Raw genomic sequence first — 22192 nt, forward strand, 5'->3', positions numbered from 1 at the left:
ATCTTTTTATTATAGTGAGTGAGTGAGTTTGGTTTAACGCCGCATTTAACAGTATTCCAGTTATATCGCGGCGTGTCAGCTTAATGTGGGAGGAAAGCCCGAAGTGATGCAGGTGTCAGATGTTTACCACTCCGGTGAAACCCACGAGCACGGGTATGGTACTGACAAACCTAGAAACATAATCCTGGCGAACCGGGATTCGAACCCACAATCATAGGTTTCTATCGCAACTCTGCACAGCGAATCGCGGCGCCTTAGACGACTGGGCCACCCGTGCCCCCTTTAACATTCAAGGCCTCAATAAATCTTTCAAAATGTTTTATGGTAGACATGTGGAGGACATTTCCAAATTTGACGCATCAGTGACAAAAATGATGTCCGATACAATTCCCTATTTTGACTTGTACCATATGTTCTCTTGTTTTTTCAGTCGAACAAGTGTCATGCCTTGCATGTGTTTGTGACGGGTACCACGAGTAGGGCACGATACACTCACCTTTTATTATAACGAAAGGGGTTGTAGGCATGGTGACCCAATATTGTCCTTTCTTTTCATCCTGAAATACTTAGGATGATGATAAAAAGGATTGGGTTATCACAAGTAGATCCATATAAACTGAGGTGCAAAAGAAGTTATCATTCCTCGGTGTCAGAATGATGAGATATGATTGGTCAAGGGATCTATGTACCCCGCCTTGGAGGGAAATAAATTTCTCAGCGGCAGGATAACAGCCTTACATCCCGCTTCGAAACAAAAAAGACGACGTCATGGAAGTCAATGAAAGTGCGACAACCTGACATAGCACAAATAAACCCATCCCCAATCGAACAGCTGTTTTCTATCAATTTGAATTTGTTTTAATTCTTTAAAAATGCCAACATAATTAAAACATGTTGGTAAGATAAATTCGTTGTAGCGGGATCACTCGGGGTACCATTCGTCTCCACTCGCCCCTTTCCGTAACCTGCAAGAAGCGGCTTGTCCCGGAATAACACGAGTTAGTCACGAAGTCGGGGTACATGGGTTTTTATGCGTCCCTTGTTAAGTTTTATACCATTCGCCTCGGGCACGTGGTATAAAACCTAAGTCGGGACGCATTAAACCCCAGGTACCCCTCGCGATACTGCTACACCTTATAGTAAGTATACCTAGTTTGTAATTCGAAATCGCAAAAGTGAGTGAGTGAGTATGGTTTTACGCTGCTTTAAGCCATATTCCAGCAATATCACAGCGGGGGACACCAGAAATGGGCTTCACACATTGTACCCATGTCGGGAATCGTACCTGAGTCTTCGGTGTGACGAGAGAACGCTTTACCACGAGGCTACCCAACCGCCCCCCAAAACGCAAGAACTGTTGTTAAATTTGATTATGTCTATTAAGCCATCACTCACTCTGTGGCTGGTTTAATGTGGTGTAAAACTGAATTGGTTAACTGAAGAAATGAATTTGCGACCACATGACGCCTACCATGTATGAAATGTTTCAAAATTGTGCCGAAAAAATGCATTTTATTTATTTTCAAAGATAAGATGTCTAAGATGACCATCAGCAGTTATGTATTTTGAGAAATTTATTTTAATTTTCAAGTTTAGTTTTAGATCAGTTTGTATTTAAAAGAAATATAATTAAAAATGTTGAAGTACTCTTTGAGTGCTGACTATGCGCCAGCACAGTTCACTTTTAGGATAGACCGCATCCGTGGTCTAGTGGTAGAGCGTCCACCCGGAGAGGGGAAGGTCCGGGTTCAGCCCCCGGCCGCGTCACACCAAAATATTTTAAAAGATGGTACTTGTTGTTACCCTGTCTGGCGCTCGGCAATAAGGGGCTAAAACAACGACTGGTCGGCTCGGAGTCAGTTTACTGTGTCTGAGTGCATGGGGTATTCATGTTAACGGCGGCATGGTATCTCAGTGAGCTAGCACTATAAAGTCGGTGTTAGTCCGGACAAGCAGACACACACACACACACACACACACACACACACACACACACGTCGCTATATAAGTGCAATAATCTTGGTCGGGACGTTAAACTCCATGTCACCTCACCTCAGTGTTTGGATATTTAATCGCTAAGATATTTTTAATTGAAAATCAAACATATGAAAAAATCAACTGAGAGACATAATTTTTGTTGTCCCTCACTTCATATTACAAGGGGGCACGGGTGGCCCAGTCGTCTAAGGCGCCGCAATTCGCTGTGCAGAGTTGCGCCCCTTGGGCAAGCCAGAAACCTATGATTGTGGTTACGAATCCCGGTTTGCCCCGATTATGTTTCTATGTTTGTCAGCACCATGCCCGTGCTCGTTGGTTTCACCGAAGGGGTAAACGTCTGAGACCTGCATCACTTCGGGCTTTCCTCTCACATTAAGCTGACACGCCACGATATAACTGTAATACTGTTAAAAGCGGCGTTAAACCAAACTCACTCATATTACAAAGAGTAGGTCTTATTCTTTCAATAGTTGTATCTGTGGTGATATAGTTTACATTTACATCAGATTTTGTCTTATGGATTTGTGTTTCAAAAATAATGTTGAATATAACGGCAACCCCTCTTTCATTTGATTTGTTTGAGCGATAAAATTAATGCTTTTCAGTCCGCATTCATTTCTCATCATCTTTATTTTTTTTAAAGAGATATGAATATCTTGCAGACAAATTATAGAATTTATATTTCTTTTCTGCATGCCAAACAAAAAAAGGTGGCGTTGATTCCGATAAAAGATAATTGCAGGTTAGTTCATTAAAATTCTTACCGCTTGAGATTGTCCGAGTCATCAATTTTCGCAACACATGCAAGTGCAGCAAGCAGTAACTATAAGAAGATGTACACTTTATGCAGACATCACTGAAGATCCAATAATACAAAGTAGAATTAAAGTGATAATTATGTGTGAAAACTCTCCAACTCTTACAACACCTCACGTTCGGTTATTTCCGCCACGCCATACTTTTTAAAAATAGAGAAACAAAAACGAGTTTTTTGTGTAGTTCTCAATCTCACCTTCTCTGCTCACCTTTGTTCAGATAATAAATACAAAAGTCATTTACTTTTACTGCAACTTAATTCTGTTTGATCTAAGTTGAGCTACCAATGATTTGAAATATTAAAAAATCATGGCACCAAAAGAATCTTCATCCCAGGGCCGCCTTTAATGACAGAGCGCGCAGGTTCGCGGAAATATGCGGTGAATCCTCTGACCTGTGACCTGTGCATATGTGATGAGGTTGACCCGTGGCAGACTGAAATCCGTTGCACAGATCTCCTATTTTCGTCATGTCATTCCCAAGGCCCATGCGGGTGAAAGGTAAGGAATGTTTTATAGCATCTCTTTAGAATTAGAGGACAACTTTTGCTTTGGCTTGTGCAGCTTCTGTAGATCGATGTTCCGCGAAACTGCACGCGCGCGAGTCGCCGATGGCATGTGGAGTGACAAACATGGCGGCCAAGTTGTAAACAAACTTTTACAAGTTAAATTGTTAGCGGTTAACGACGCTGTATTTGTTGATAAATATGTTTTCGTGACTGTAACCAGTTATGCGTTTCAAGTGAGCGAAATGACACATTGAATAGATAATTAATATACTGGATATATCATGCCCTGGATTCGTATGCGTGATGATCTCACTAAACAATGTGAAAGTCACTGTCAGTTTCAATGGAAACCTCCTATATACATACAATACTCCTGTATGACACCCACCTGGTCTAGGAATGCCTGACATTTGACAGTAATCCGACAGTAATAAATTGTCACTTGTACTTTGTACCTGACAACAACTTTCTGAAAAAACCGAAGGTAAACTATTGCTGCACGACAGAGCAGAGGTGAAATGACAGAATTCGCAAATAAATCTGTCCATGGCTATAAATTGAATCGGGGCCGTCCCAAAAACCATGTCAAACAAATTAAACCTAGATTCTTAACTAAACAGAATATGTATTAACCATTCTGACTCATTTGACAAACTGCAAGTCAGAGAATGATTATGTAGATATTAACCTGTCAACCGAATGTTTACTATTTGTTCACGATATTTACTATACGATAAAACCCATGTGCTCTCTACTAAAAGCCATGACCACAGTTTGACAGGAGTTAACTGCCTCGTGATATTCATGCTGAGGTTCTTTTGTCAAGTAATAATTTATTAGTTTGTTATCAACTGTTTCTGACATCCTAACTTCACTTTCAGAATAATCCCATTTAAAAGTACTGTAGTTTTGAAGACAATAATTTCAGACGGAAGACATATTTCATATTATATCTGATGTTTTTCCCCTGTTTGTCATAATAATTGGTCATAAATTACAGCTTATGTGTTTCAATTCGTGTGAAACAGTTAATGGCTGTTTCTGAATGATTCATTATTTCCCTAATTACTGTCCTCAAAATATGATGTATTTTGACTATAACAGCGGTGACATTCATTTGGGTTGGGTCGGAGCTTGTTTGGACAGTTGAGAAACATGAATGGCATATTACATCTTGTGGTTTTAGCATGAAACGAAATGCCATTCAGCATTTATTCATGGTTGACAAACTGCTGCTGTTTGCGTAATTTCCGCAGATTATTTTAAGGAAAGACTTCCGCCTGTATCCCCCCTTAGAACATTATGTATGTATGAATTGCCACTCAATCCTTTTAATGTTTTACTTTTTTCATGGGTTTGTTGATATTATAAGAACTACCTATGCTAAAGTGTTGCCACTTGCAGAAGTCTTGATGTATGTTTATACATTAAATCTAAACATAAGAATATGTGGCATTGTCGCCTTGCTTGCTACCTTTAATAAATACTTTGAATATGACTATCTTGGACATCTGGACCCACTTGTACAAAGCGATCTTAGTGCTAAGACTGATCGTAAGCCTATGTTTAAGAATGGAAGTTAAGATCATCTTAGCGCTAAGATTGCTTTGTGCAAGTGGACCCTGGAGTTTGGTGACAATTAACTTGTCATTGATCATCAGATTGTTGATCTATTAGTTTGTACATGATTACATATATGTTTGTATTTAAATGTTAATGACCTTGAGATACAGTGGTATGTGATATGAAAATATGAATGTTCATCAACACTTTGCCATATTTTGATACAGTTCCACATTGTAATTATGACTCTAAGGCGTATTTCATTTAGACAATTCAGTGAGTACCGTTTTTGACGTAATAAGCGCCCAGGGCACTCTCAAAATTAGAAATAGGGGGATCTTATTGGAATATTATTTTGGTGAAAAAAACAGAGTTGAAAGATACATTTTGTGGTTTATGCTGACAGCCTGAAATGTTTATATAAACAGATATATTTTTCCAGAATTTAATTGCCCATAATTACGAGTGCATATAACGCACGAGCGCATATTATACGCGAATAAAAAAGTCTTGTGTACATTGATCAATCAGAAGGGGTGCTAATTGGGATTGTTCACGAGTCAATATGTTAGCAAATATCGCTGTTTAGAGCGGGGCGCTTATTACGTCGAATATGATACACTAAAACTAAGAAATGAAGAAATCATGAGAAGGGCTCTTTGATTTTACTTGTGGAATGAACTGATTCATGTGATTTCTCCATCTTAAGTTATGTTATGGTTGATGTACAATTTCTCTATAATTTTGCAAACCGTATTCGACGTAATAAGCGCCCCGCTCTAATAAGCGCCCACGGCGATATTTACTAATATATTGACCAGTGAACAACCCCAATTAGCACCCCTTCTGATTGATCAATGTACAAAGGACTTATTTATTCGTGTATGATACGTATGTTATATGCATTCTTAATTATGGGAAATTAAATTCTGGAAAAAATATATCTGTCGTATAATAACATCAGATTGCATATTTCAACTCTGTTGTTTTTCACCAAAATAATGTTCTAATAAGAGCCCCCTATTTCTAACTTTGAGAGAGCCCTGGGCGCTTATTAAGTTGAATACGGTAATGATCTATGGTTGTCAGATTTACTTGAGTGCCTGTTCAGAATAGGCAGTGAATTCCTGGCTCAGAATCAACTGCAAGAACAAGAGTGTGTCTTCATGATGGTGTTATTCTCATTACTTGAAATGATTACTTTTTCCAGTACAGAGGGTCGTTTGGGTAGCCTAGTGGTTAAAGCGTTCGCTCGTCACGCCGAAGACCCGGGTTCGATTCCCGACATGGGTACAATGTGTGAAGCCCATTTCTGGTGTCGCTGGAATATTGCAAAAAGCGGCGTAAAACATACTCACTCACTCACTCACTCCAGTACAGAAACATGGTGACCCGTGAAGATCCGGGGTAGAATAGGTCTTCAAGAACCCATGCTTACTGTAAAAGCCGACTATGCTTGTCGTAAGAGGTGACAAACGGGATCAGGTGGTCAGGCTCGCTGACTTGGTTGATGTATGTCATTGTATCCCAATTGCGTAGATTGATGCTCATGATATCAATCACTAGATTGTCTGGTCCAGACTCGATTATTTTCAGACCGCCTTCATATAGCTGGAATATTGCTGAGTGCCGTGTTAAACAAACAAACAAACAAACGAAAACATGGTATTTGTGTAATATCAACATTATGGTTAGAGTCTCTCCATAAAGAATGACTTTGGCATTAATTATGAACCTTTACTTTTCAAATAATATAGCCTTTTCGATAATTCATGAAACACCGATTCTCTTATTTTATTGCTCTCAGAGGAATGGACTTTATGATGGCACCAACATTACAGAATACCCTGTGTGTAATACTAATAATAAGCTGTAACCATGGTAACGGAATATGGCTTTCAGAACAGGCATTTAGGATAAGTGTCTCTTATAACAATACAATGATGATGATGATCTTGTAAGAAAAATTGGACCCTATTTTCAGGGCACATCAGTGATACTTTACTAATTCTGTTTTTATCATGTTTATCGTGAGTGAGTTGGGTTTATCGCCGCTTTTAACAGTATTCCAGTTATATCGTGGCGTGTCAGCTTAATGTGGGAAGAAAGCCTGAAGTGATGCAGGTCTCAGACGTTTACCACTTTTGTGAAACCCACGAGCACGGGTATGGTGCTGACAAATCTAGAAACATAATTGGGGTGAATCGGGATTCGAACCCACAATCATAGGTTTCTGGCGTGTCCAAGGGACGCAACTGTGCACAGCGAATCGCGACACTTTAGACGACTGGGCCACCTGTGCCCCCTATCATGTTTATAGAGATATGACAGACAGAAAATATGATTTTTTGTCTACCGGTATATATCAGATTGTTTTTTGAAAGAAATAGCATTCACAACAAAATGACGCCTATCAATTCTTCTTGCTGAATTCCATGTAATTGGAGCCGTATGTTTTCAGACTTAGGAGAGAATTAGATGGTGATATACCAATATGATGCTGACCTGCCTGGGGCGTTAATGATTACCGTATTCGACGTAATAAGTCCCCAGAGCGCTCTCAAAATTAGAAATAGGGGGCTCTTATTAGAATGTTATTTTTTGGTGAAAAAAACAAGAGTTGAAAGATAAATTTCTTGGTTTAATGCTTACAGCCTGAAATGTTTATGTATGACATATATTTTTCCAGAATTAAATGCCCGTAATTAAGGATGCATATAACACATGAGTGCGTATTATACGCGAATAAATTAGTCTTGTGTACATTGATCAATCGGAAGGGGTGCTAATTGGGGTTGTTCACTAGCCAATATCTTAGCAAATGTCGCTGTGAGCGCTTATTAGGGCGGTGTGCTTATTACGTCGAATACGGTAACCATATTGCCTGTACTGTGTTAGAGGTCTGTACTGAGATCCATGTCTGTAACCTGACTATGACTGCATGCAACATTTGCTAGTGAACGGCATGTAGTGGCAGTGGACAGAATATGTGTTAATCATGCTGACAGTTTTGTTGAATCAGCTATGTTTATTGTGAATTAGAATAATTACATCCCATAAACAGTCGTGGTATTGATTATTTGTCTGGCTAACACTTCCTGCTGACTTGAAATATGCTGAGATTTTGAATGTAAACAGAATGTTTAGCTTAATTCTGTCTGATTCTATTGGTATTTTTTGTTATGGTCCACTTGAATAATGTGGAAATGTCTGGTCCATTAACATGATTAATGGGTTATGTTTTTCTCTCCAGATGCTGAGAGAAATATTGAACAATTAATGAAGCAGTTTGACCACATGGTATTTAAGAAGCATAATTCTTGTTTGTGTTTCTTGTATGTTTCCTGGGATACAGGGTTGTCCTAGTGGTACTTCCAGTTTGAAACAGGGAGGTCGGCCTGAGGAAATAAATACTTGTATGTGAATGAAAATATTCCACTTCCCTAGACTAGTAGCCTAGGAGATCCTTACCCTAGTCCCACAACCCGAGCACTGCCACACAACCTGATCCCCAAGATACCCACCCCACAATCTGACCCCCAAAATACCCACAACCTGATACCTGCCCCACACCTTGACACCCAACATGCCCAAGATACCTACCCGGTAACCTCATACCCACCCCACACCCTGAACCCCAGGATACCCACCCCAAAATCTGACCCCAAAAATATCCACCCCACAACCGGATACCCGCCCCACACCTTGACACCCAAGATACCCACCCCACAATCTGACCCCCAAAATACCCACCCCACAATTTGACCCCCAAGATACACGCCCCACATCCTGACCCCCAAATAACCACCCCACAATCTGACCCCCAAAATAACTACCCCTGAAATACCCACCCCACAATCTGACCCCAAAGATACCCGCTCCACACCCTGACCCCCAGGATTCCCACACCAAAATCTGATACCTGCCCACAAACTGACCCCAAAAATACCCACACCCTGACCCCCAAGATACCCGCCCCACAACCTGATACCTGCCTCACAGTCTGACCCCCAGATACCCACACCCTAACCCCCAAGATACCCACCCCACAATCTGCCCCCTAAAATACCCACCCCACAACCTGATACCCGCCCCACACCCTGACCCCCTAGATACTCACTCCACACCATGACCCCCAAAACACCCAACCCACAATCTGACCCTTAAAATACCCATCCCACAATCTGATCCCCAAAATACCCACCCCATAATCTGACCCCCAAAATACCAACCCCACAATCTGAGCCCTCAAAATACCCACCCCACACCCTGACCCCCCAAGATACCCCAACCCACCCACACCCAACCTGACCCCCAAGATACCCACCCCACAATCTGATACCCCCCTAACCTGACCCCCAAGATACCCACCCGAAAACCTGCCCCCCCAGGATACCCGCCCTACATCCTACTCCCCAGAATACCAGCCCCACAACCTGCCCCCCAGGAGTGAGGAATTCTCGTGCGTTGTATCTCTGTGGCGTAACAATGTGTGGTTGTTCAAGAGGAGAGGTGTCGGTTCATGGAAGAAAGGGGGGTGTTTTCCACATGACCGCTTTTATTGCTTGATGTTGAATATATCCTGATCGTATCGCGCTGCTGGAATGTTCTCCTCGCAAGGCAGTTTGACACTTCATAACATTTTAATCCTGTATTTAAGATAATAATGGATCTTCTATTGAAGAATTCTCTTATCACTGGGTATATCAGTGTATTAATAAACTGTGATTAAATGGACTTCTTGACGTTTGATAATCAATATTAATAACAGTACTCCGATGTCCCAGGAAACAAGTATTTCATTATGGTTATTTGATATAGTTTTGAAGTCACCTGTTGTGGCTAATGGCTGTTAACTGGTTGATAATGCTGAGTGTCTGTTACATGTTGAGTGAATGATTCCACACAGAGACACAACCGTGCCATTGTTAGGATAGTTCCGGCTGTTGTTAAGGAGTAGTTTAGTGCACAGTTAGTGTCTTACACCAGTGAGGTGTGTTGTGACTTTAAGTACCTATGGTTTAACTGTGTTGAATTACCATCAAGGTGTCTTCAGTTTAAAAATTACTATATTAATAAGGCTTTGTTTTAAGAACTAACCAAGTCGGGAAATCTTATCTGTCAATCAACTTTTATTTGTTTTAAGAACTAACAAGTCGGGAAATGTTATATGTTAATCCATTTTGTTTTCTTATGCAAATATTCTTGGCCAAGATGCAGGCTGCAGAATAAACAAGACTATAAACCTCAGGATTGATTTGACGCTAATTACTGACACCTAGATGCAAGTTGTCTTAATTTTCTAAATTAAAAAAAATATCAAGGAAAGCATGAATTCAGTGACATACCATATACAGTATTTTGTAATTTTATATGTTACCATGGTTACAACCAGGGATGTGAAATCTCTGTGGAAACACGGAAAATCACGTTTTTTTAAACAGTAGTCCCCTGAAAAATCATCTTTCGCGTAAAAATATAATCAAAAATAATAAAAAAAACACTCCGAAAAATGTTATCGAAAACCGGACAACCGACGCGGATTGTCCTGTTTTCGAGCAGAGCTTTCAGCATCATAGGTTTTCGGACGTCATATGTTTTCTGTCACGAATATTTGCACTATAATGCGGGGTTCGGCGTCACATAGAAATTGTAAATACTCAGATGATGGCTTGTTTTCAAGATAAAGTTGTCTTTTAGCCTATAAGTGAATGACATGTTTTACAGTTGTTCATGTGATTAGCAAGAAAACAATGAATGTTTTTTCAGCGTCCGAAAACACATAACACGGGGATATGTGTTATATTAATGTCTTATGTTTGCAATGGAGTTTTGTTTTGTTTTTTCAACAAAAGGTAAATAAGTACAAGGTAAGTTTTTTTCAATATGCTTCAACATGGGGAAAGGGTCAGACATTGCATGCTTGTGACAATTGTCCTTGTGTATGGGGGATGGGGGGGTCAAGTTTATGGCAGTATTGCCCCAAGACCTGGTGGGTAGCCGGGTGTGCGGAAGCTCTGCCTGATTTTTTAAAAGTACTGATTTAACATAGAAATTTTACTGCATCAGCCATCTTTGTTGACTTTTGCCAATGACTTTTTACATTTCTTCGTGTGAATGTTGACCAAACTGCTTAAAATGCTATCAAATGTTTAAAAAAATTCAGGGGAGGGGCATGCCCCAAGACCCCCCCTTAACTTTTCCTCTTTTGGGGGGAAAACCTGCTCACATCTCTGTACAACTATTAGCATGTTAAGTGAATGTTTCTTTGTGAAACAGCTAAAAGAACTAGTGAGGTCTAAGTTTTGTGGATACAAAATTCCAAAGACATCTGAAGGATCTGATAGTGCTTCTTTATGCAAGTTTTGGAATTGGCTGTGGTAGCATCAAGATCATAATGGCAGAATCTAAATGTATTCTTGATCATGTGTATAGGAGTAGGAGGCAGACATACTAAGCTCACTTTGATGTGAAGTATGTAGCTCACCTGGACACAGTAAGAGACTGCCTCACTTAACTCACCTGGACATAGGAGACTGACATACATAGCTCACCTTGACAGAGTAGGAGACTGAATTACTTAGCTCACCTGGATTGTAGGAGACTGACATACATAGCTCACCTGGATACAGTAAGAGACTGCCCTACTTAGCTCACCTGGACACAGTAAGAGAGTAACATACTTAGCTCACCTGGTTAAGGTGAGTTAAACTTAAAATATCCCATACACCAGGGGGTTGGGGTGGGGGTGGCAGTGGGAGGTGAGTTCTGTCTGTCACAGGGTGGCAGTGTACGAGGTTTGAATTCTGTCAAGTGTGAACATTGATAGCGCTGTTGACTCTTGTTGATAACTGCTTTCCACTACAGCAGATAAGATTAGCATGTGCTGACAGTGAGGAGGTCTGCCTGTGTGTTGCAATAGTTGTAAAAGGCAACTAACAGGATCGGGTGGTCAGGCTCGCTGACTTAGTTGAGACATGGAACAGGCATGTTCTGGGTATTATTAATGACAATGACAAGATGAAATACCTCAGTTTTGGATTCACTGCATTAAAATTTACTTTCTGCAGTTTTGTCTGTAAATAATCAAAATTAGACCAGACAATGCAGTGATTAACATCATGAGCATTGATCCAGGAAAATGGGATACAATGACATGCATCAACTAAGTCAGTGAGTCTGACCACCCGATCACGTTAGTCGCCTCTTACGACAAGCACAGTTGCCTTTTACGGCAAGCATGGGATGCTGAAGACCTATTCTACCCCAGATATTCACAGGTCAGTCACATTTGTATATTGCCCATGAGGAACAACTGATCCCCGGTACTTTCGCAACCTTTTCCAAGATGTTTTGGTGACATATCTACCCATGATTTTCGTCTAGGTAATGTAAATGCTGCACTCAGCAATATTCCAGCTGCAGGTTGCTGGGGACGTCTGACCAGGTTTCTTCACAGGGTTATCTGCCCCTGAATCTCATGGGGTCACATGGTCATTTGTGTGCTGATGATGACATTGCTTTGTGTCCAGATGCAATTGTTCAGCTTCTAGTGACAATAAGTGCCTGTAAATATAGTATCAAGATCGGTACATGCTGTACTTTTTGGTTCTTAGTGCACATTCCCTTATATCATGTTATATGCTACTCAAAAAATGAACATCCATTTTTAAATATGACTATGGTTAATTTTCAATAGTTGGTCAGCATGAAGAAGTATGTCCTGTCAAGAGTTGAGAAACTGATGAAAATATCCTATTGCTCTTTGTTTCCAGAAATCACTGTCCTTACAATGACCCTTTCATACTTATTATCCCCCGCCCAACAAAGTTGGCGGGGGATATAGAAACGGGCTCCGTCTGTCCGTCCATATGTCCGTCCGTCACGTTTCGTTTCCGGAGCATAACTCAGAAACTGTTTGATATTTTTTCATGAAACTTTGCAGGCCTGTCAAGTATATGCTGAACTGGTGCCATTTGCTATTTAGAAATTTTAGAAATGTTAATTTTTTACGTTTCCATGGCAACAAGATGGACTTAGGTTCTGTAAGGGTAGGGTTCGTTTCCAGAGCATAACTCATAAACCGTTCAATATTTTTTCATGAAACTTTGCAGGTCTGTTAGGTACATGCTGCACTGGTACCTTTTGCTATTTAGAAATTTTAGAAATTTTAATTTTTTACGTTTCCATGGCAACAAGATGGACTTAGGATCCAAACTCTCCTTTTTTTTACAATTTCCATGACAAGTTCCATCTCGGTTAAAAAAGGTTAGGGTTGGTTTAGATTTAATTATGTCTCAAATTCTGCAACAGGGGTGGGGGATATAGCCACGTTAGTGGCAAACTCTTGTTTATTTTGATCCTTGCCCCCAAACCAAATCAGTATTGGGGGGCGGTGGGATAGCCTGGTGTTTAATGCATTCGCTCGTCACGCCAAAGACCGGGGTTCGTTTCCCCACATGGGTACAATGTGTGAAGCCCATTTCTGGTGATATTGCTGGAATATTGCTAAAAGCGGTGTAAAAACATACTCACCACCCAATCAGTATACAGGAATTGAGGTTACCTAAATTTGGCTTAACATATGTCCTAAAAAGGTCCCACCTTTCGTCTCCGATTTAGCTCTGCCACTAATTGCATCAATTACGGTATGAACATATCAACTATGATCATTTCACATGCTTTTGACTTGTTCGTGGTAGAAAACCATAGCACTGCGAATATTATAAATGTATACCATTTGACCTTTGAGGTGAAATAATGATTTGTTTGGATTAATCAGTCGTCTGGAGCTGGGAAGGTTGTGAATTCACCAGCATCTGTATCAAACTATCATTGTCATCATCAATCAGTTCTGACAGATGTTAAAAGTGTTTAAAAGGACGCACAGGAAACTAATATAGCGAGTGATTGAATGTTGTTGAGTGCCGCTGTAGGCTATGTCAATGCCACCTGTCAATAATCGGATCAGAGTGTCACAGAATCCTGGCATTCAGCTGAGTCGCCAAGCCGACGCAGTCCTTCATTTCTGTCAATTTTTATGACAAGCATTATTTTATTTTACTGATAACCATTGTACCTGGAATCCCAAACAGAGATTTGTTTGTTTGTTTGTTGTTAAACGCCACACTGAGCACTATTCCAGCTATATGACAGTGGTCTGTAAATAATCGAGCCTGGACCAGACAATCCAGTGATTGACATCATGAGCATCGATCCATGCAATTGGGAAACGATGACATGCATCAACCAAGTCAGCGAGTCTGACCACCCGACCCCGTTAGAGACCTCTCACGACAAGATCATCTGTACCATATGTACAGGGAAACACTATTAATATATTAATTAATTCCTAGTCAAAAAGTCCGGATTTTAACAAATTTTAAAGATTAACAAGTTTGACATATCAATGTTACACAGCTATGCCCTTTGTATATGTGTTATTGTATAGATGGATGTATATATCATAAGTTATTAAATCAGTACAAGTTTGAATTCCTGAAAGAGCATTTCAGAGAAATTGTTAGATAGACCATGTTGACAGAGTGGTCAACTGCCAGACTGTTTCCACCTGTGGTAGAAAATACATCATTTATAAGTCCAGGTTAAATCATACCACTCAAAACAAGTTGAGGACCACCCAGTTCTTTCTTATATCGATTATTAATCTTATTGTAATATGAAAGAATCGGATGTTTTTAACATTTTTTGAGTATTATTTGAAATGAATGAGTGAATAAATATTGCTTTGCTCCAAAGCAACAACCCTGTAGCTAATTGATGTGATTAGTTGTTCTGTAAACAGTATGTCACTGTATGAAGCTTGTTCACCTGATAAGGGGTAGAATAGATCTTCAGCAACCCATGCCTGCCGTAAAAGGCGACTAGTTTGTCGTAAGAGGTGACTAACGGGGTCGGGTGATCAGGCTCGCTGACTTGGTTGATGCATGTCATTGTATCCCAATTGCGTGGATTGATGCTCATGGTATCAATCACTGGATTGTCTGGTCCAGACTAATAATTACAGACCGCCGTCATATAGCTGGAATATTGCTGAGTTTGGCGTTTAACAACAAACAAACAAATCAAAACAATCCAACCCCAGAATCAGTGTTTGATACAGTGTCTGAGTGACATTTGTTGCATAAAAATAGTGGAGGATACACGTTCATCTCTAGTACCTATAGGTACTGACTATGCTGGAATCTAAAAGGGAAGCTACTCTAAATGGCTATCATACTCTGAGATCAATACCTCTGTAAGTGAATTGCTTCCCTTTGCTTATTGATCGATGATTAGCATAAATCAGACTAAGTTTGACTATAACACAGGCCCAAGATGCAGATATTGCAGTATTTGACTAGATGATCAACCAGTGGAATCTGTACCAGTCTTGTGAGACAGTCGGTGACAATGACACAACTTATGAAAGGAGAGTATTGATCTGTTCCGGGCATTGACATATTACCGTTAGAATGCTGTGTGCGGCCATGTGGTCTGGGATCAGGCCTCCCTACATCGGCATGAATTAGTCATCTACAGACCAGCAAGGCTGCAGGATGGATATTCGGACCTTCGGCTAACTGTTGAATGGGAAGAGTCAGCCTTTCGGCTGCACCTGTGTGAGAGTGTGGACCTGAAACAGACAGACGTCCGGAGCAGACGGCAACATCGGACTGAACTGTTGTTGAATCTGCTGTCAAAGCTGGATCACTGGAGTGTGAAGGACCGAGGATAGTGTCCGGCCACCTGATGAATGGATAGTTTGAAGTATGTGTAGTGTAAGGCCAGCCTTGTGTCCATTGACAAAATAGTTGATCTTTGTGGGACATGTGATATGTTGTTTATATGACAAGGGGTGGGAGTTGGTCTATAGACAGGGTACTGGTAGAGACGTTTGATAGAGTGCTATGTCCTTGTCATAGAAGGATTATTTATGACAGACTGTTTGGATAATTTGGTTAACTTCTGTCCTGATTTGTGTTTGATGTAGTTATGGACTATTCTATCATGTTCTGTAGATGGATAGACGTATTATTGGGATTAGGGCTCCTTGTGTTTGCCTTTATGTCTTTCTATTAGCTTTAGCGTAGGTTTCTGCTTTTACCCATTCTCGGATAAAGATGGTTTGATGGTCACAGCTCATGATTTGCACTGAGGATTCATGTTGAGGGTTTTATTGAATGACTTTGTTGAAGGTCCAGAAAGAAACCATTGATTTTGTTGATGTTGTGTTGGAAAAGCCATCTCAGTTGTATATGGGAGTTTAGACTTAAATGTTGTAAATAGTCAACCGCAACACAAGAGAATACCAGTCTGATTATCTGCTGAAACAGATTTTACTGGGCATAAAATGACATGAATGGATCGCGAAAAGCGATCTCATATTTGGGAGTTTAATGGACATAATGATGTTAAAGCAGTCTTGTATGTAGGAGTTTACTTGACATAATGATGTTAAAGCAGTCTTGTATGTGGGAGTTTAGTTGACATAATGATGTTAAAGCAGTCTTGTATTTGGGAGTTTGGTTGACATAATGATGTTAACATGGTTAAAGCAGTCTTGTATGTGGGAGTTTAGTTGACACAATGATGTTAAAGCAGTCTTGTTTGTGGGAGTTTAGTTGACATGATGTTAAAGCAGTCTTGTATGTGGGAGTTTAGTTGACATGATGTTAAAGCAGTATTGTATGTGGTAGTTTAGTTGACATGATGTTGAAGCAGTCTTGTATGTGGGAGTTTAGTTGACATGATGTTAAAGCAGTATTGTATGTAGGAGTTTAGTTGACATAATGATGTTAAAGCAGTCTTGTATGTGGGAGTTTGGTTGACATGATGATGTTAAAGCAGTCTTGTATGTAGGAGTTTGTTTGACATAATGATGTTAAAGCAGTCTTGTATGTGCGAGTTTGGTTGACATAATGATGTTAAAGCAATCTTGTATGTAGGAGTTTACTTGACATAATGATGTTGAAGCAATCTTGTATGTGGGAGTTTGGTTGACATAATGATGTTAAAGCAGTCTTGCATGAGGGAGTTTGATAGACATAATGATGTTAAAGCAGTCTTGTATGTGGGAGTTTAGTTGACATAATGATGTTAAAGCAGTCTTGTATGTGGGAGTTTGGTTGACATAATAATGTTAAAGCAGTCTTGTATGTGGGAGTTTGGTTGACATAATAATGTTAAAGCAGTCTTGTATGTGGGAGTTTGGTTGACATAATGATGTTAAAGCAGTCTTGTATGTGGGAGTTTGGTTGACATAATAATGTTAAAGCAATCTTGTATGTGGGAGTTTGGTTGACATAATGATGTTAAAGCAATCTTGTATGTGGGAGTTTAGTGTCAGAGGAATTCTATTTTGCTGTACCATTGTAAGGCCACATTCTTAGCTTCAAGTTATATACAAATTATATGTCGTATTTGTCTCATAACGCCAGTTTTTGGATGTCTACCAGTCCAACAGTTAAGGATCAGTTTCACAGGGCACTATCTACAATGTCTCCGTTTCACTCAGGGCACTATCTACAATGTCTCCGTTTCACTCAGGGCACTATCTACAATGTCTCCGTTTCACTCAGGGCACTATCTACAATGTCCCAGCTTCACTCAGGGCACTGTCTACAATGTCTCAGTTTCACTCAGGGCACTGTCTACAATGTCTCAGTTTCACTCAGGGCACTATCTACAATGTCCCAGTTTCACTCAGGGCACTATCTACAATGTCCCAGTTTCACTCAGGGCACTATCTACAATGTCTCAGTTTCACTCAGGGCACTGTCTACAATGTCTCAGTTTCACTCAGGGCACTATCTACAATGTCCCAGTTTCACTCAGGGCACTATCTACAATGTCCCAGTTTCACTCAGGGCACTGTCTACAATGTCCCAGCTTCACTCAGGGCACCGTCTACAATGTCTCAGTTTCAGTCAGGGCACTATCTACAATGTCCCAGTTTCACTCAGAGCACTATCTACAATGTTTCAGTTTCACTCAGGGCACTGGCTACAATGTCTCCGTTTCACTCAGGGCACTGTCTACAATGTCTCAGTTTCACTCAGGGCACTATCTACTATGTCTCAGTTTCACTCAGGGCACTATCTACAATGTCCCAGTTTCACTCAGGGCACTATGTACAATGTCCCAGTTTCACTCAGGGCACTGTCTACAATGTCCCAGTTTCACTCAGGGCACTGTCTACAATGTCTCAGTTTCACTCAGGGCACTGTCTACAATGTCCCAGTTTCACTCAGGGCACTGTCTACAAAATTTGTTTTCAATATTTGGATTTTCTGAAAAAATACAGCTGGATTAAATTTATTTGTATAATATTTTTTTACTTCAACATTTTTGCGATTCAAAAAACTACTTCATGGAATTCTAAATTGGGGGTACAGTTTCTATACCAATAGGAGAGGGTCAGTGCAAAGTTTGATCTCGATAAGTGAATATTCCGAGAAAATATTGCTTTTTTCATGTTTTGAACTATATATATTGAAATATTGGTGTATAGGTAAGCCCTGCTCACTTTCTTTCTTGTCTTTAATGGCAAAGCGACCTTTACCATTGATGGTGTATAAAATACCCCCTGTCATTCTAATTGTGTTTCTTTTTGTGAATTTACAATATTTAAGATGGCAGATCCGTCAATATGTAAAAACAAGCCAAAAAAGAAGACCTGAACGAACTCTTCATTTTTATTGTGTAACTGTAAGTGCTGGTACTCAAATTCTACTCCTAAGTTTCCCAGTGTTAGAATTAACTCTTGAACTAAAGATGCTGATTTGCTTGAAGTGTTCTTTGTACATCCAACAGTGATAGCCTGATACAACGATGGATGAAACTATTGATGCATCGCAATGGTCCATGGTCGATATCAGTGTATCATTCAAGTTAAGCTATCAGTTAACACTGAGGCAACCCTAAGCTCTTGTGAAATGAATGAGATTGTCTTCTGTAATCTGATTGGTTGAAACACATTGTTCTTTGTGGATTGGATCCTGGAAAGTTTTCTGACTTTTCACTGCATATGGATACTTTCTAATGGCTGGAGGCCATCAGGTCCAAATTACCTTCCCCGCCATGATGTTCGCAGTGATACACAAATCTGAAAACACACGTATTGTTTCTCTGAGCTGATAGTATCGACAGACAAATACCGTATTCGACGTAATAAGCGCCCTGTTCTAATAAGCACCCACAGCGATATTTGCTAATATATTGGCTAGTGAACAATCCCAATTAGCACCCCTTCTGATTGATCAATGTACACAAGACTTATTTATTCGCGTATAATACGCACTCGTGTGTTATATGCAACCTCAATTATGGGCAATTAATTTCTGGAAAAATCTGTCGTACATAAACATTTCAGGCTGTCAGTGTAAACCATGAAATTTTTTTCACCACATAATATTCTAATAAGAGCCCCTATTCCTATTTTTGATAGCGCCCTGGCGCTTATTACGTCAAATACGGTACTCTTAATCACTTACTTTCCTAATTGATTGATCTTAATTCCAAGGGTGCACGGGTGGCCCAGTCATCTAAGGCGCTGCGATTTGCAGTGCAGAGTTGCGTCCCTTGGGCATGCCAGAAACCTATGCTTATGGGTTCGAATCCCGGATCGCCCCGATTATGTTTCTAGGTTTGTCAGCACCATACCCGTGTTTGTGGGTTTCACTGAAGTGGTAAACGCCTGAGACCTGCATCATTTTGGGCTTTCCTCCCACATTTAGCTGACATGCCATGATATAACTGGAATAATGTTAAAAGTGGTGTTAAACCCAACTCACTCACTTATTTCCATATTCAGAAAGTTTATATTGGCTATCAATCACAGGTACACCCCATAACTCCAACGACTTTGATTTGAAAGCCTGCTGCTGCCTCTTGCAATGGATGACTTGTTAGGCTTTGTCATTAAGTCGATTCCTTACCATATTTCCTATTTTATGACTTAGTGGTACGTGTCATCATTTACCAATTGTATCTCATGGTTTCAAACACTGGATTGTCTGGTCCAGACTCATTTGTTTTCAGACCGCTGGAATATTGCTGACTAAGGCTTCAAACAACAAACAAACAAAACATAAATTCCATCTTGACAAAAGTTCCAAAGTAAAGATCAACAAACTTGACCCACAGAGGTCAGTGGTGAGATGAGAAACTAGATGCTGTGTAAGTCCTGCTATAGGCTTGATTATGTTGGCAGCGTGTTGACTGTCGATGTCTGGTACAGCATTGTATACTGCCAAGTCCAGTGGTTGTAGAGGGCCTATTTATTTTGTCAAGGTAGGAGAATGGTGGACAAGAAACGGGATACTGTTTTTCCTGTGGGGTTAAATGGTTGTAATCTGATCCCGGGGGGACGAAATGACGGCTGGTTATTTTGTAAGTTTGGTGAATCAGGTTGTGGGTGACCGTGAAGTACAGTGCCATGATTTAGTACTGGTCTTCTGAAGGCCAATCTATATACATGAGCTGTGAGATTCCAGGATCATTACAGGCGAGTGAGAGTTCCCTTGCATTCAGGACTAGTTTGGAATTGGTCTTGTTTCAAACACTGCTTGTTCAATGCTATTCTTGGCTGGAGTAATATTAGTATGTATTATGACTGTTTATTACCAGCTTTTGATATTTATCAATGCTGAGTTGTCTGTTTTGATATTTGTTTCCAACATCATTCGATGGATGAATTTTTTGAGTCATATTACTATTCTGATCACTTTTGTTTATATAAAGTTCTGTGTCATGAGCATTTGATACAAGTTATGATACTTGTTATGATATTGAATATCTAATGGCGCCTTATTTCTTTTAATGTAAAATTCTTTTAAGGCTTCTGGGGGCGATTTGTTCTCTGTACCTGCAGACATTTCCAGGATTTTAGGAAACCATGAGATGGTCACAATGGCGCCAAGTTATGGATAGTTCTGTGGTATCATTTGTTTCATAATTCCAAAGTCCATGCATCCTCTCTTTGTAGTCTGGCTGCAGTTGTCTTAGGGTTGGCGCTTGATGTGCAGAGTTGCTTCCCTTAGGCGTTTCAGAATCCTGTGATCATTGTTCAAGTCCAAGAGGTCCTGGAGGTGTTTCTTGGTTTGTCAGCAGCAAACTTTTGCTTGTGGGTTTCACTAAAGTTTTTGGTGTCTAAATAAATCCTGTATCACTTCAGGCTTCCTTCCCACATTCATATGATTAAACTGACACATTGCGATATAACTGAAATATTGTTCAAGATGGTGTTAAACCTAACTCACTGTTATCTCTAGGGCTTGGACGATATCAGCGTTTCCGTTTACCGGTAATTACCAGTTTTTTATCGATAAAATTAGGCTTGGACCGGTAATTCATATGACTGCCAGTCCCTGTGGACAGGCAAATAAAGTACCTTATAAATCTTTGTTGTTGAACAAAACATCTGTGATATTCATTTTAGTACATTTTTTGAACAAAGTCAACTTGTCTGTTACCACCATTTGTAGCAACTTCGCCTGGAAATATAAAAAAAAGGAAGAGAAAATTGTGACTGAAGTTTGTGTGAATGACGTATAGATCTAAGTTACTTCCGAGATGACATCTTTGCAATAAACATGATGTTGAAAGAATTAAAACCTAATAATTTTCATGCGTACTTTTATTTGTTGAAAGTTGGTAGTGGCAAAAATTAGGGGGGACTGGTAATTTTTAGAGTTGCCAGTCCACAATGACTGGCAGTTTCAAAAGCCAGCGGGAACACTGGATACGTGCATTTGCACTTTTCTGTGGTGCGTAAGCCATGTTTTCATAGACAGGATGGCCAAATACTTGGCACACTATCGATTTACAGTTGGCAGTGTCAAGTATTGCGCAATGGATGAAAATATTTACGTTTTCACCACTCAATTTCACAAGTAATTAATGTTTGGTGAAACATTTATTAAAGAATACATTTAAGGTTAGAATCGATACTTTTTACTTTGTGTGCGATTGTGATCGACACTTGTATCCAGAAGTAAAAAATTGCGAACCACCAATGCATCAGTGCATCGTCCCACTGCTATTTATCTCTGTAACGCTAACAACTCTATAGGAGTTGATGACACATCAATTGATGCTTTGTTTGTGACTGATATTATCACTGTATCAGAATGATCAGCCCAAGACAATACTGGTTTCTTTAGCCGAAGCTCTTCAACCTCCAACAACGCGACCACCGACGCCAATGAAACGTGTCATTAGCTATATTTCATTATACGCGAGTGAATTCCTATAACATCAATTTGAGATAAAGTATAGTGTCTTGAAAGGTTTCATTCCAAGATT

At 40.0% G+C, this 22192-nt stretch overlaps 1 protein-coding gene across 2 annotated transcripts in view; it reads left to right on the plus strand.

The window, feature by feature from the left end:
• The first annotated feature begins 3225 nt into the window (after positions 1-3225).
• The window catches only part of LOC139478679 (dystrobrevin beta-like), a 173257-nt gene continuing 154290 nt past the window's right edge, over positions 3226-22192 (plus strand). Inside the window, exon 1 of one of the 2 annotated variants that reach the window (XM_071261245.1) lies at positions 3226-3314. In XM_071261245.1, the coding sequence (XP_071117346.1) occupies positions 3284-3314 (31 nt within the window). In that variant the 5' untranslated portion in view covers positions 3226-3283. Of the gene's footprint in view, positions 3315-15204; positions 15656-22192 lie in introns of those variants that run through there. The other variant, XM_071261244.1, reaches the window with a different exon arrangement.

The sequence above is a fragment of the Haliotis cracherodii genome, unplaced genomic scaffold (genome assembly GCF_022045235.1).
Source record: "Haliotis cracherodii isolate W230 unplaced genomic scaffold, xgHalCrac1.p SCAF_4, whole genome shotgun sequence".
NCBI lineage: Eukaryota > Metazoa > Mollusca > Gastropoda > Lepetellida > Haliotidae > Haliotis > Haliotis cracherodii.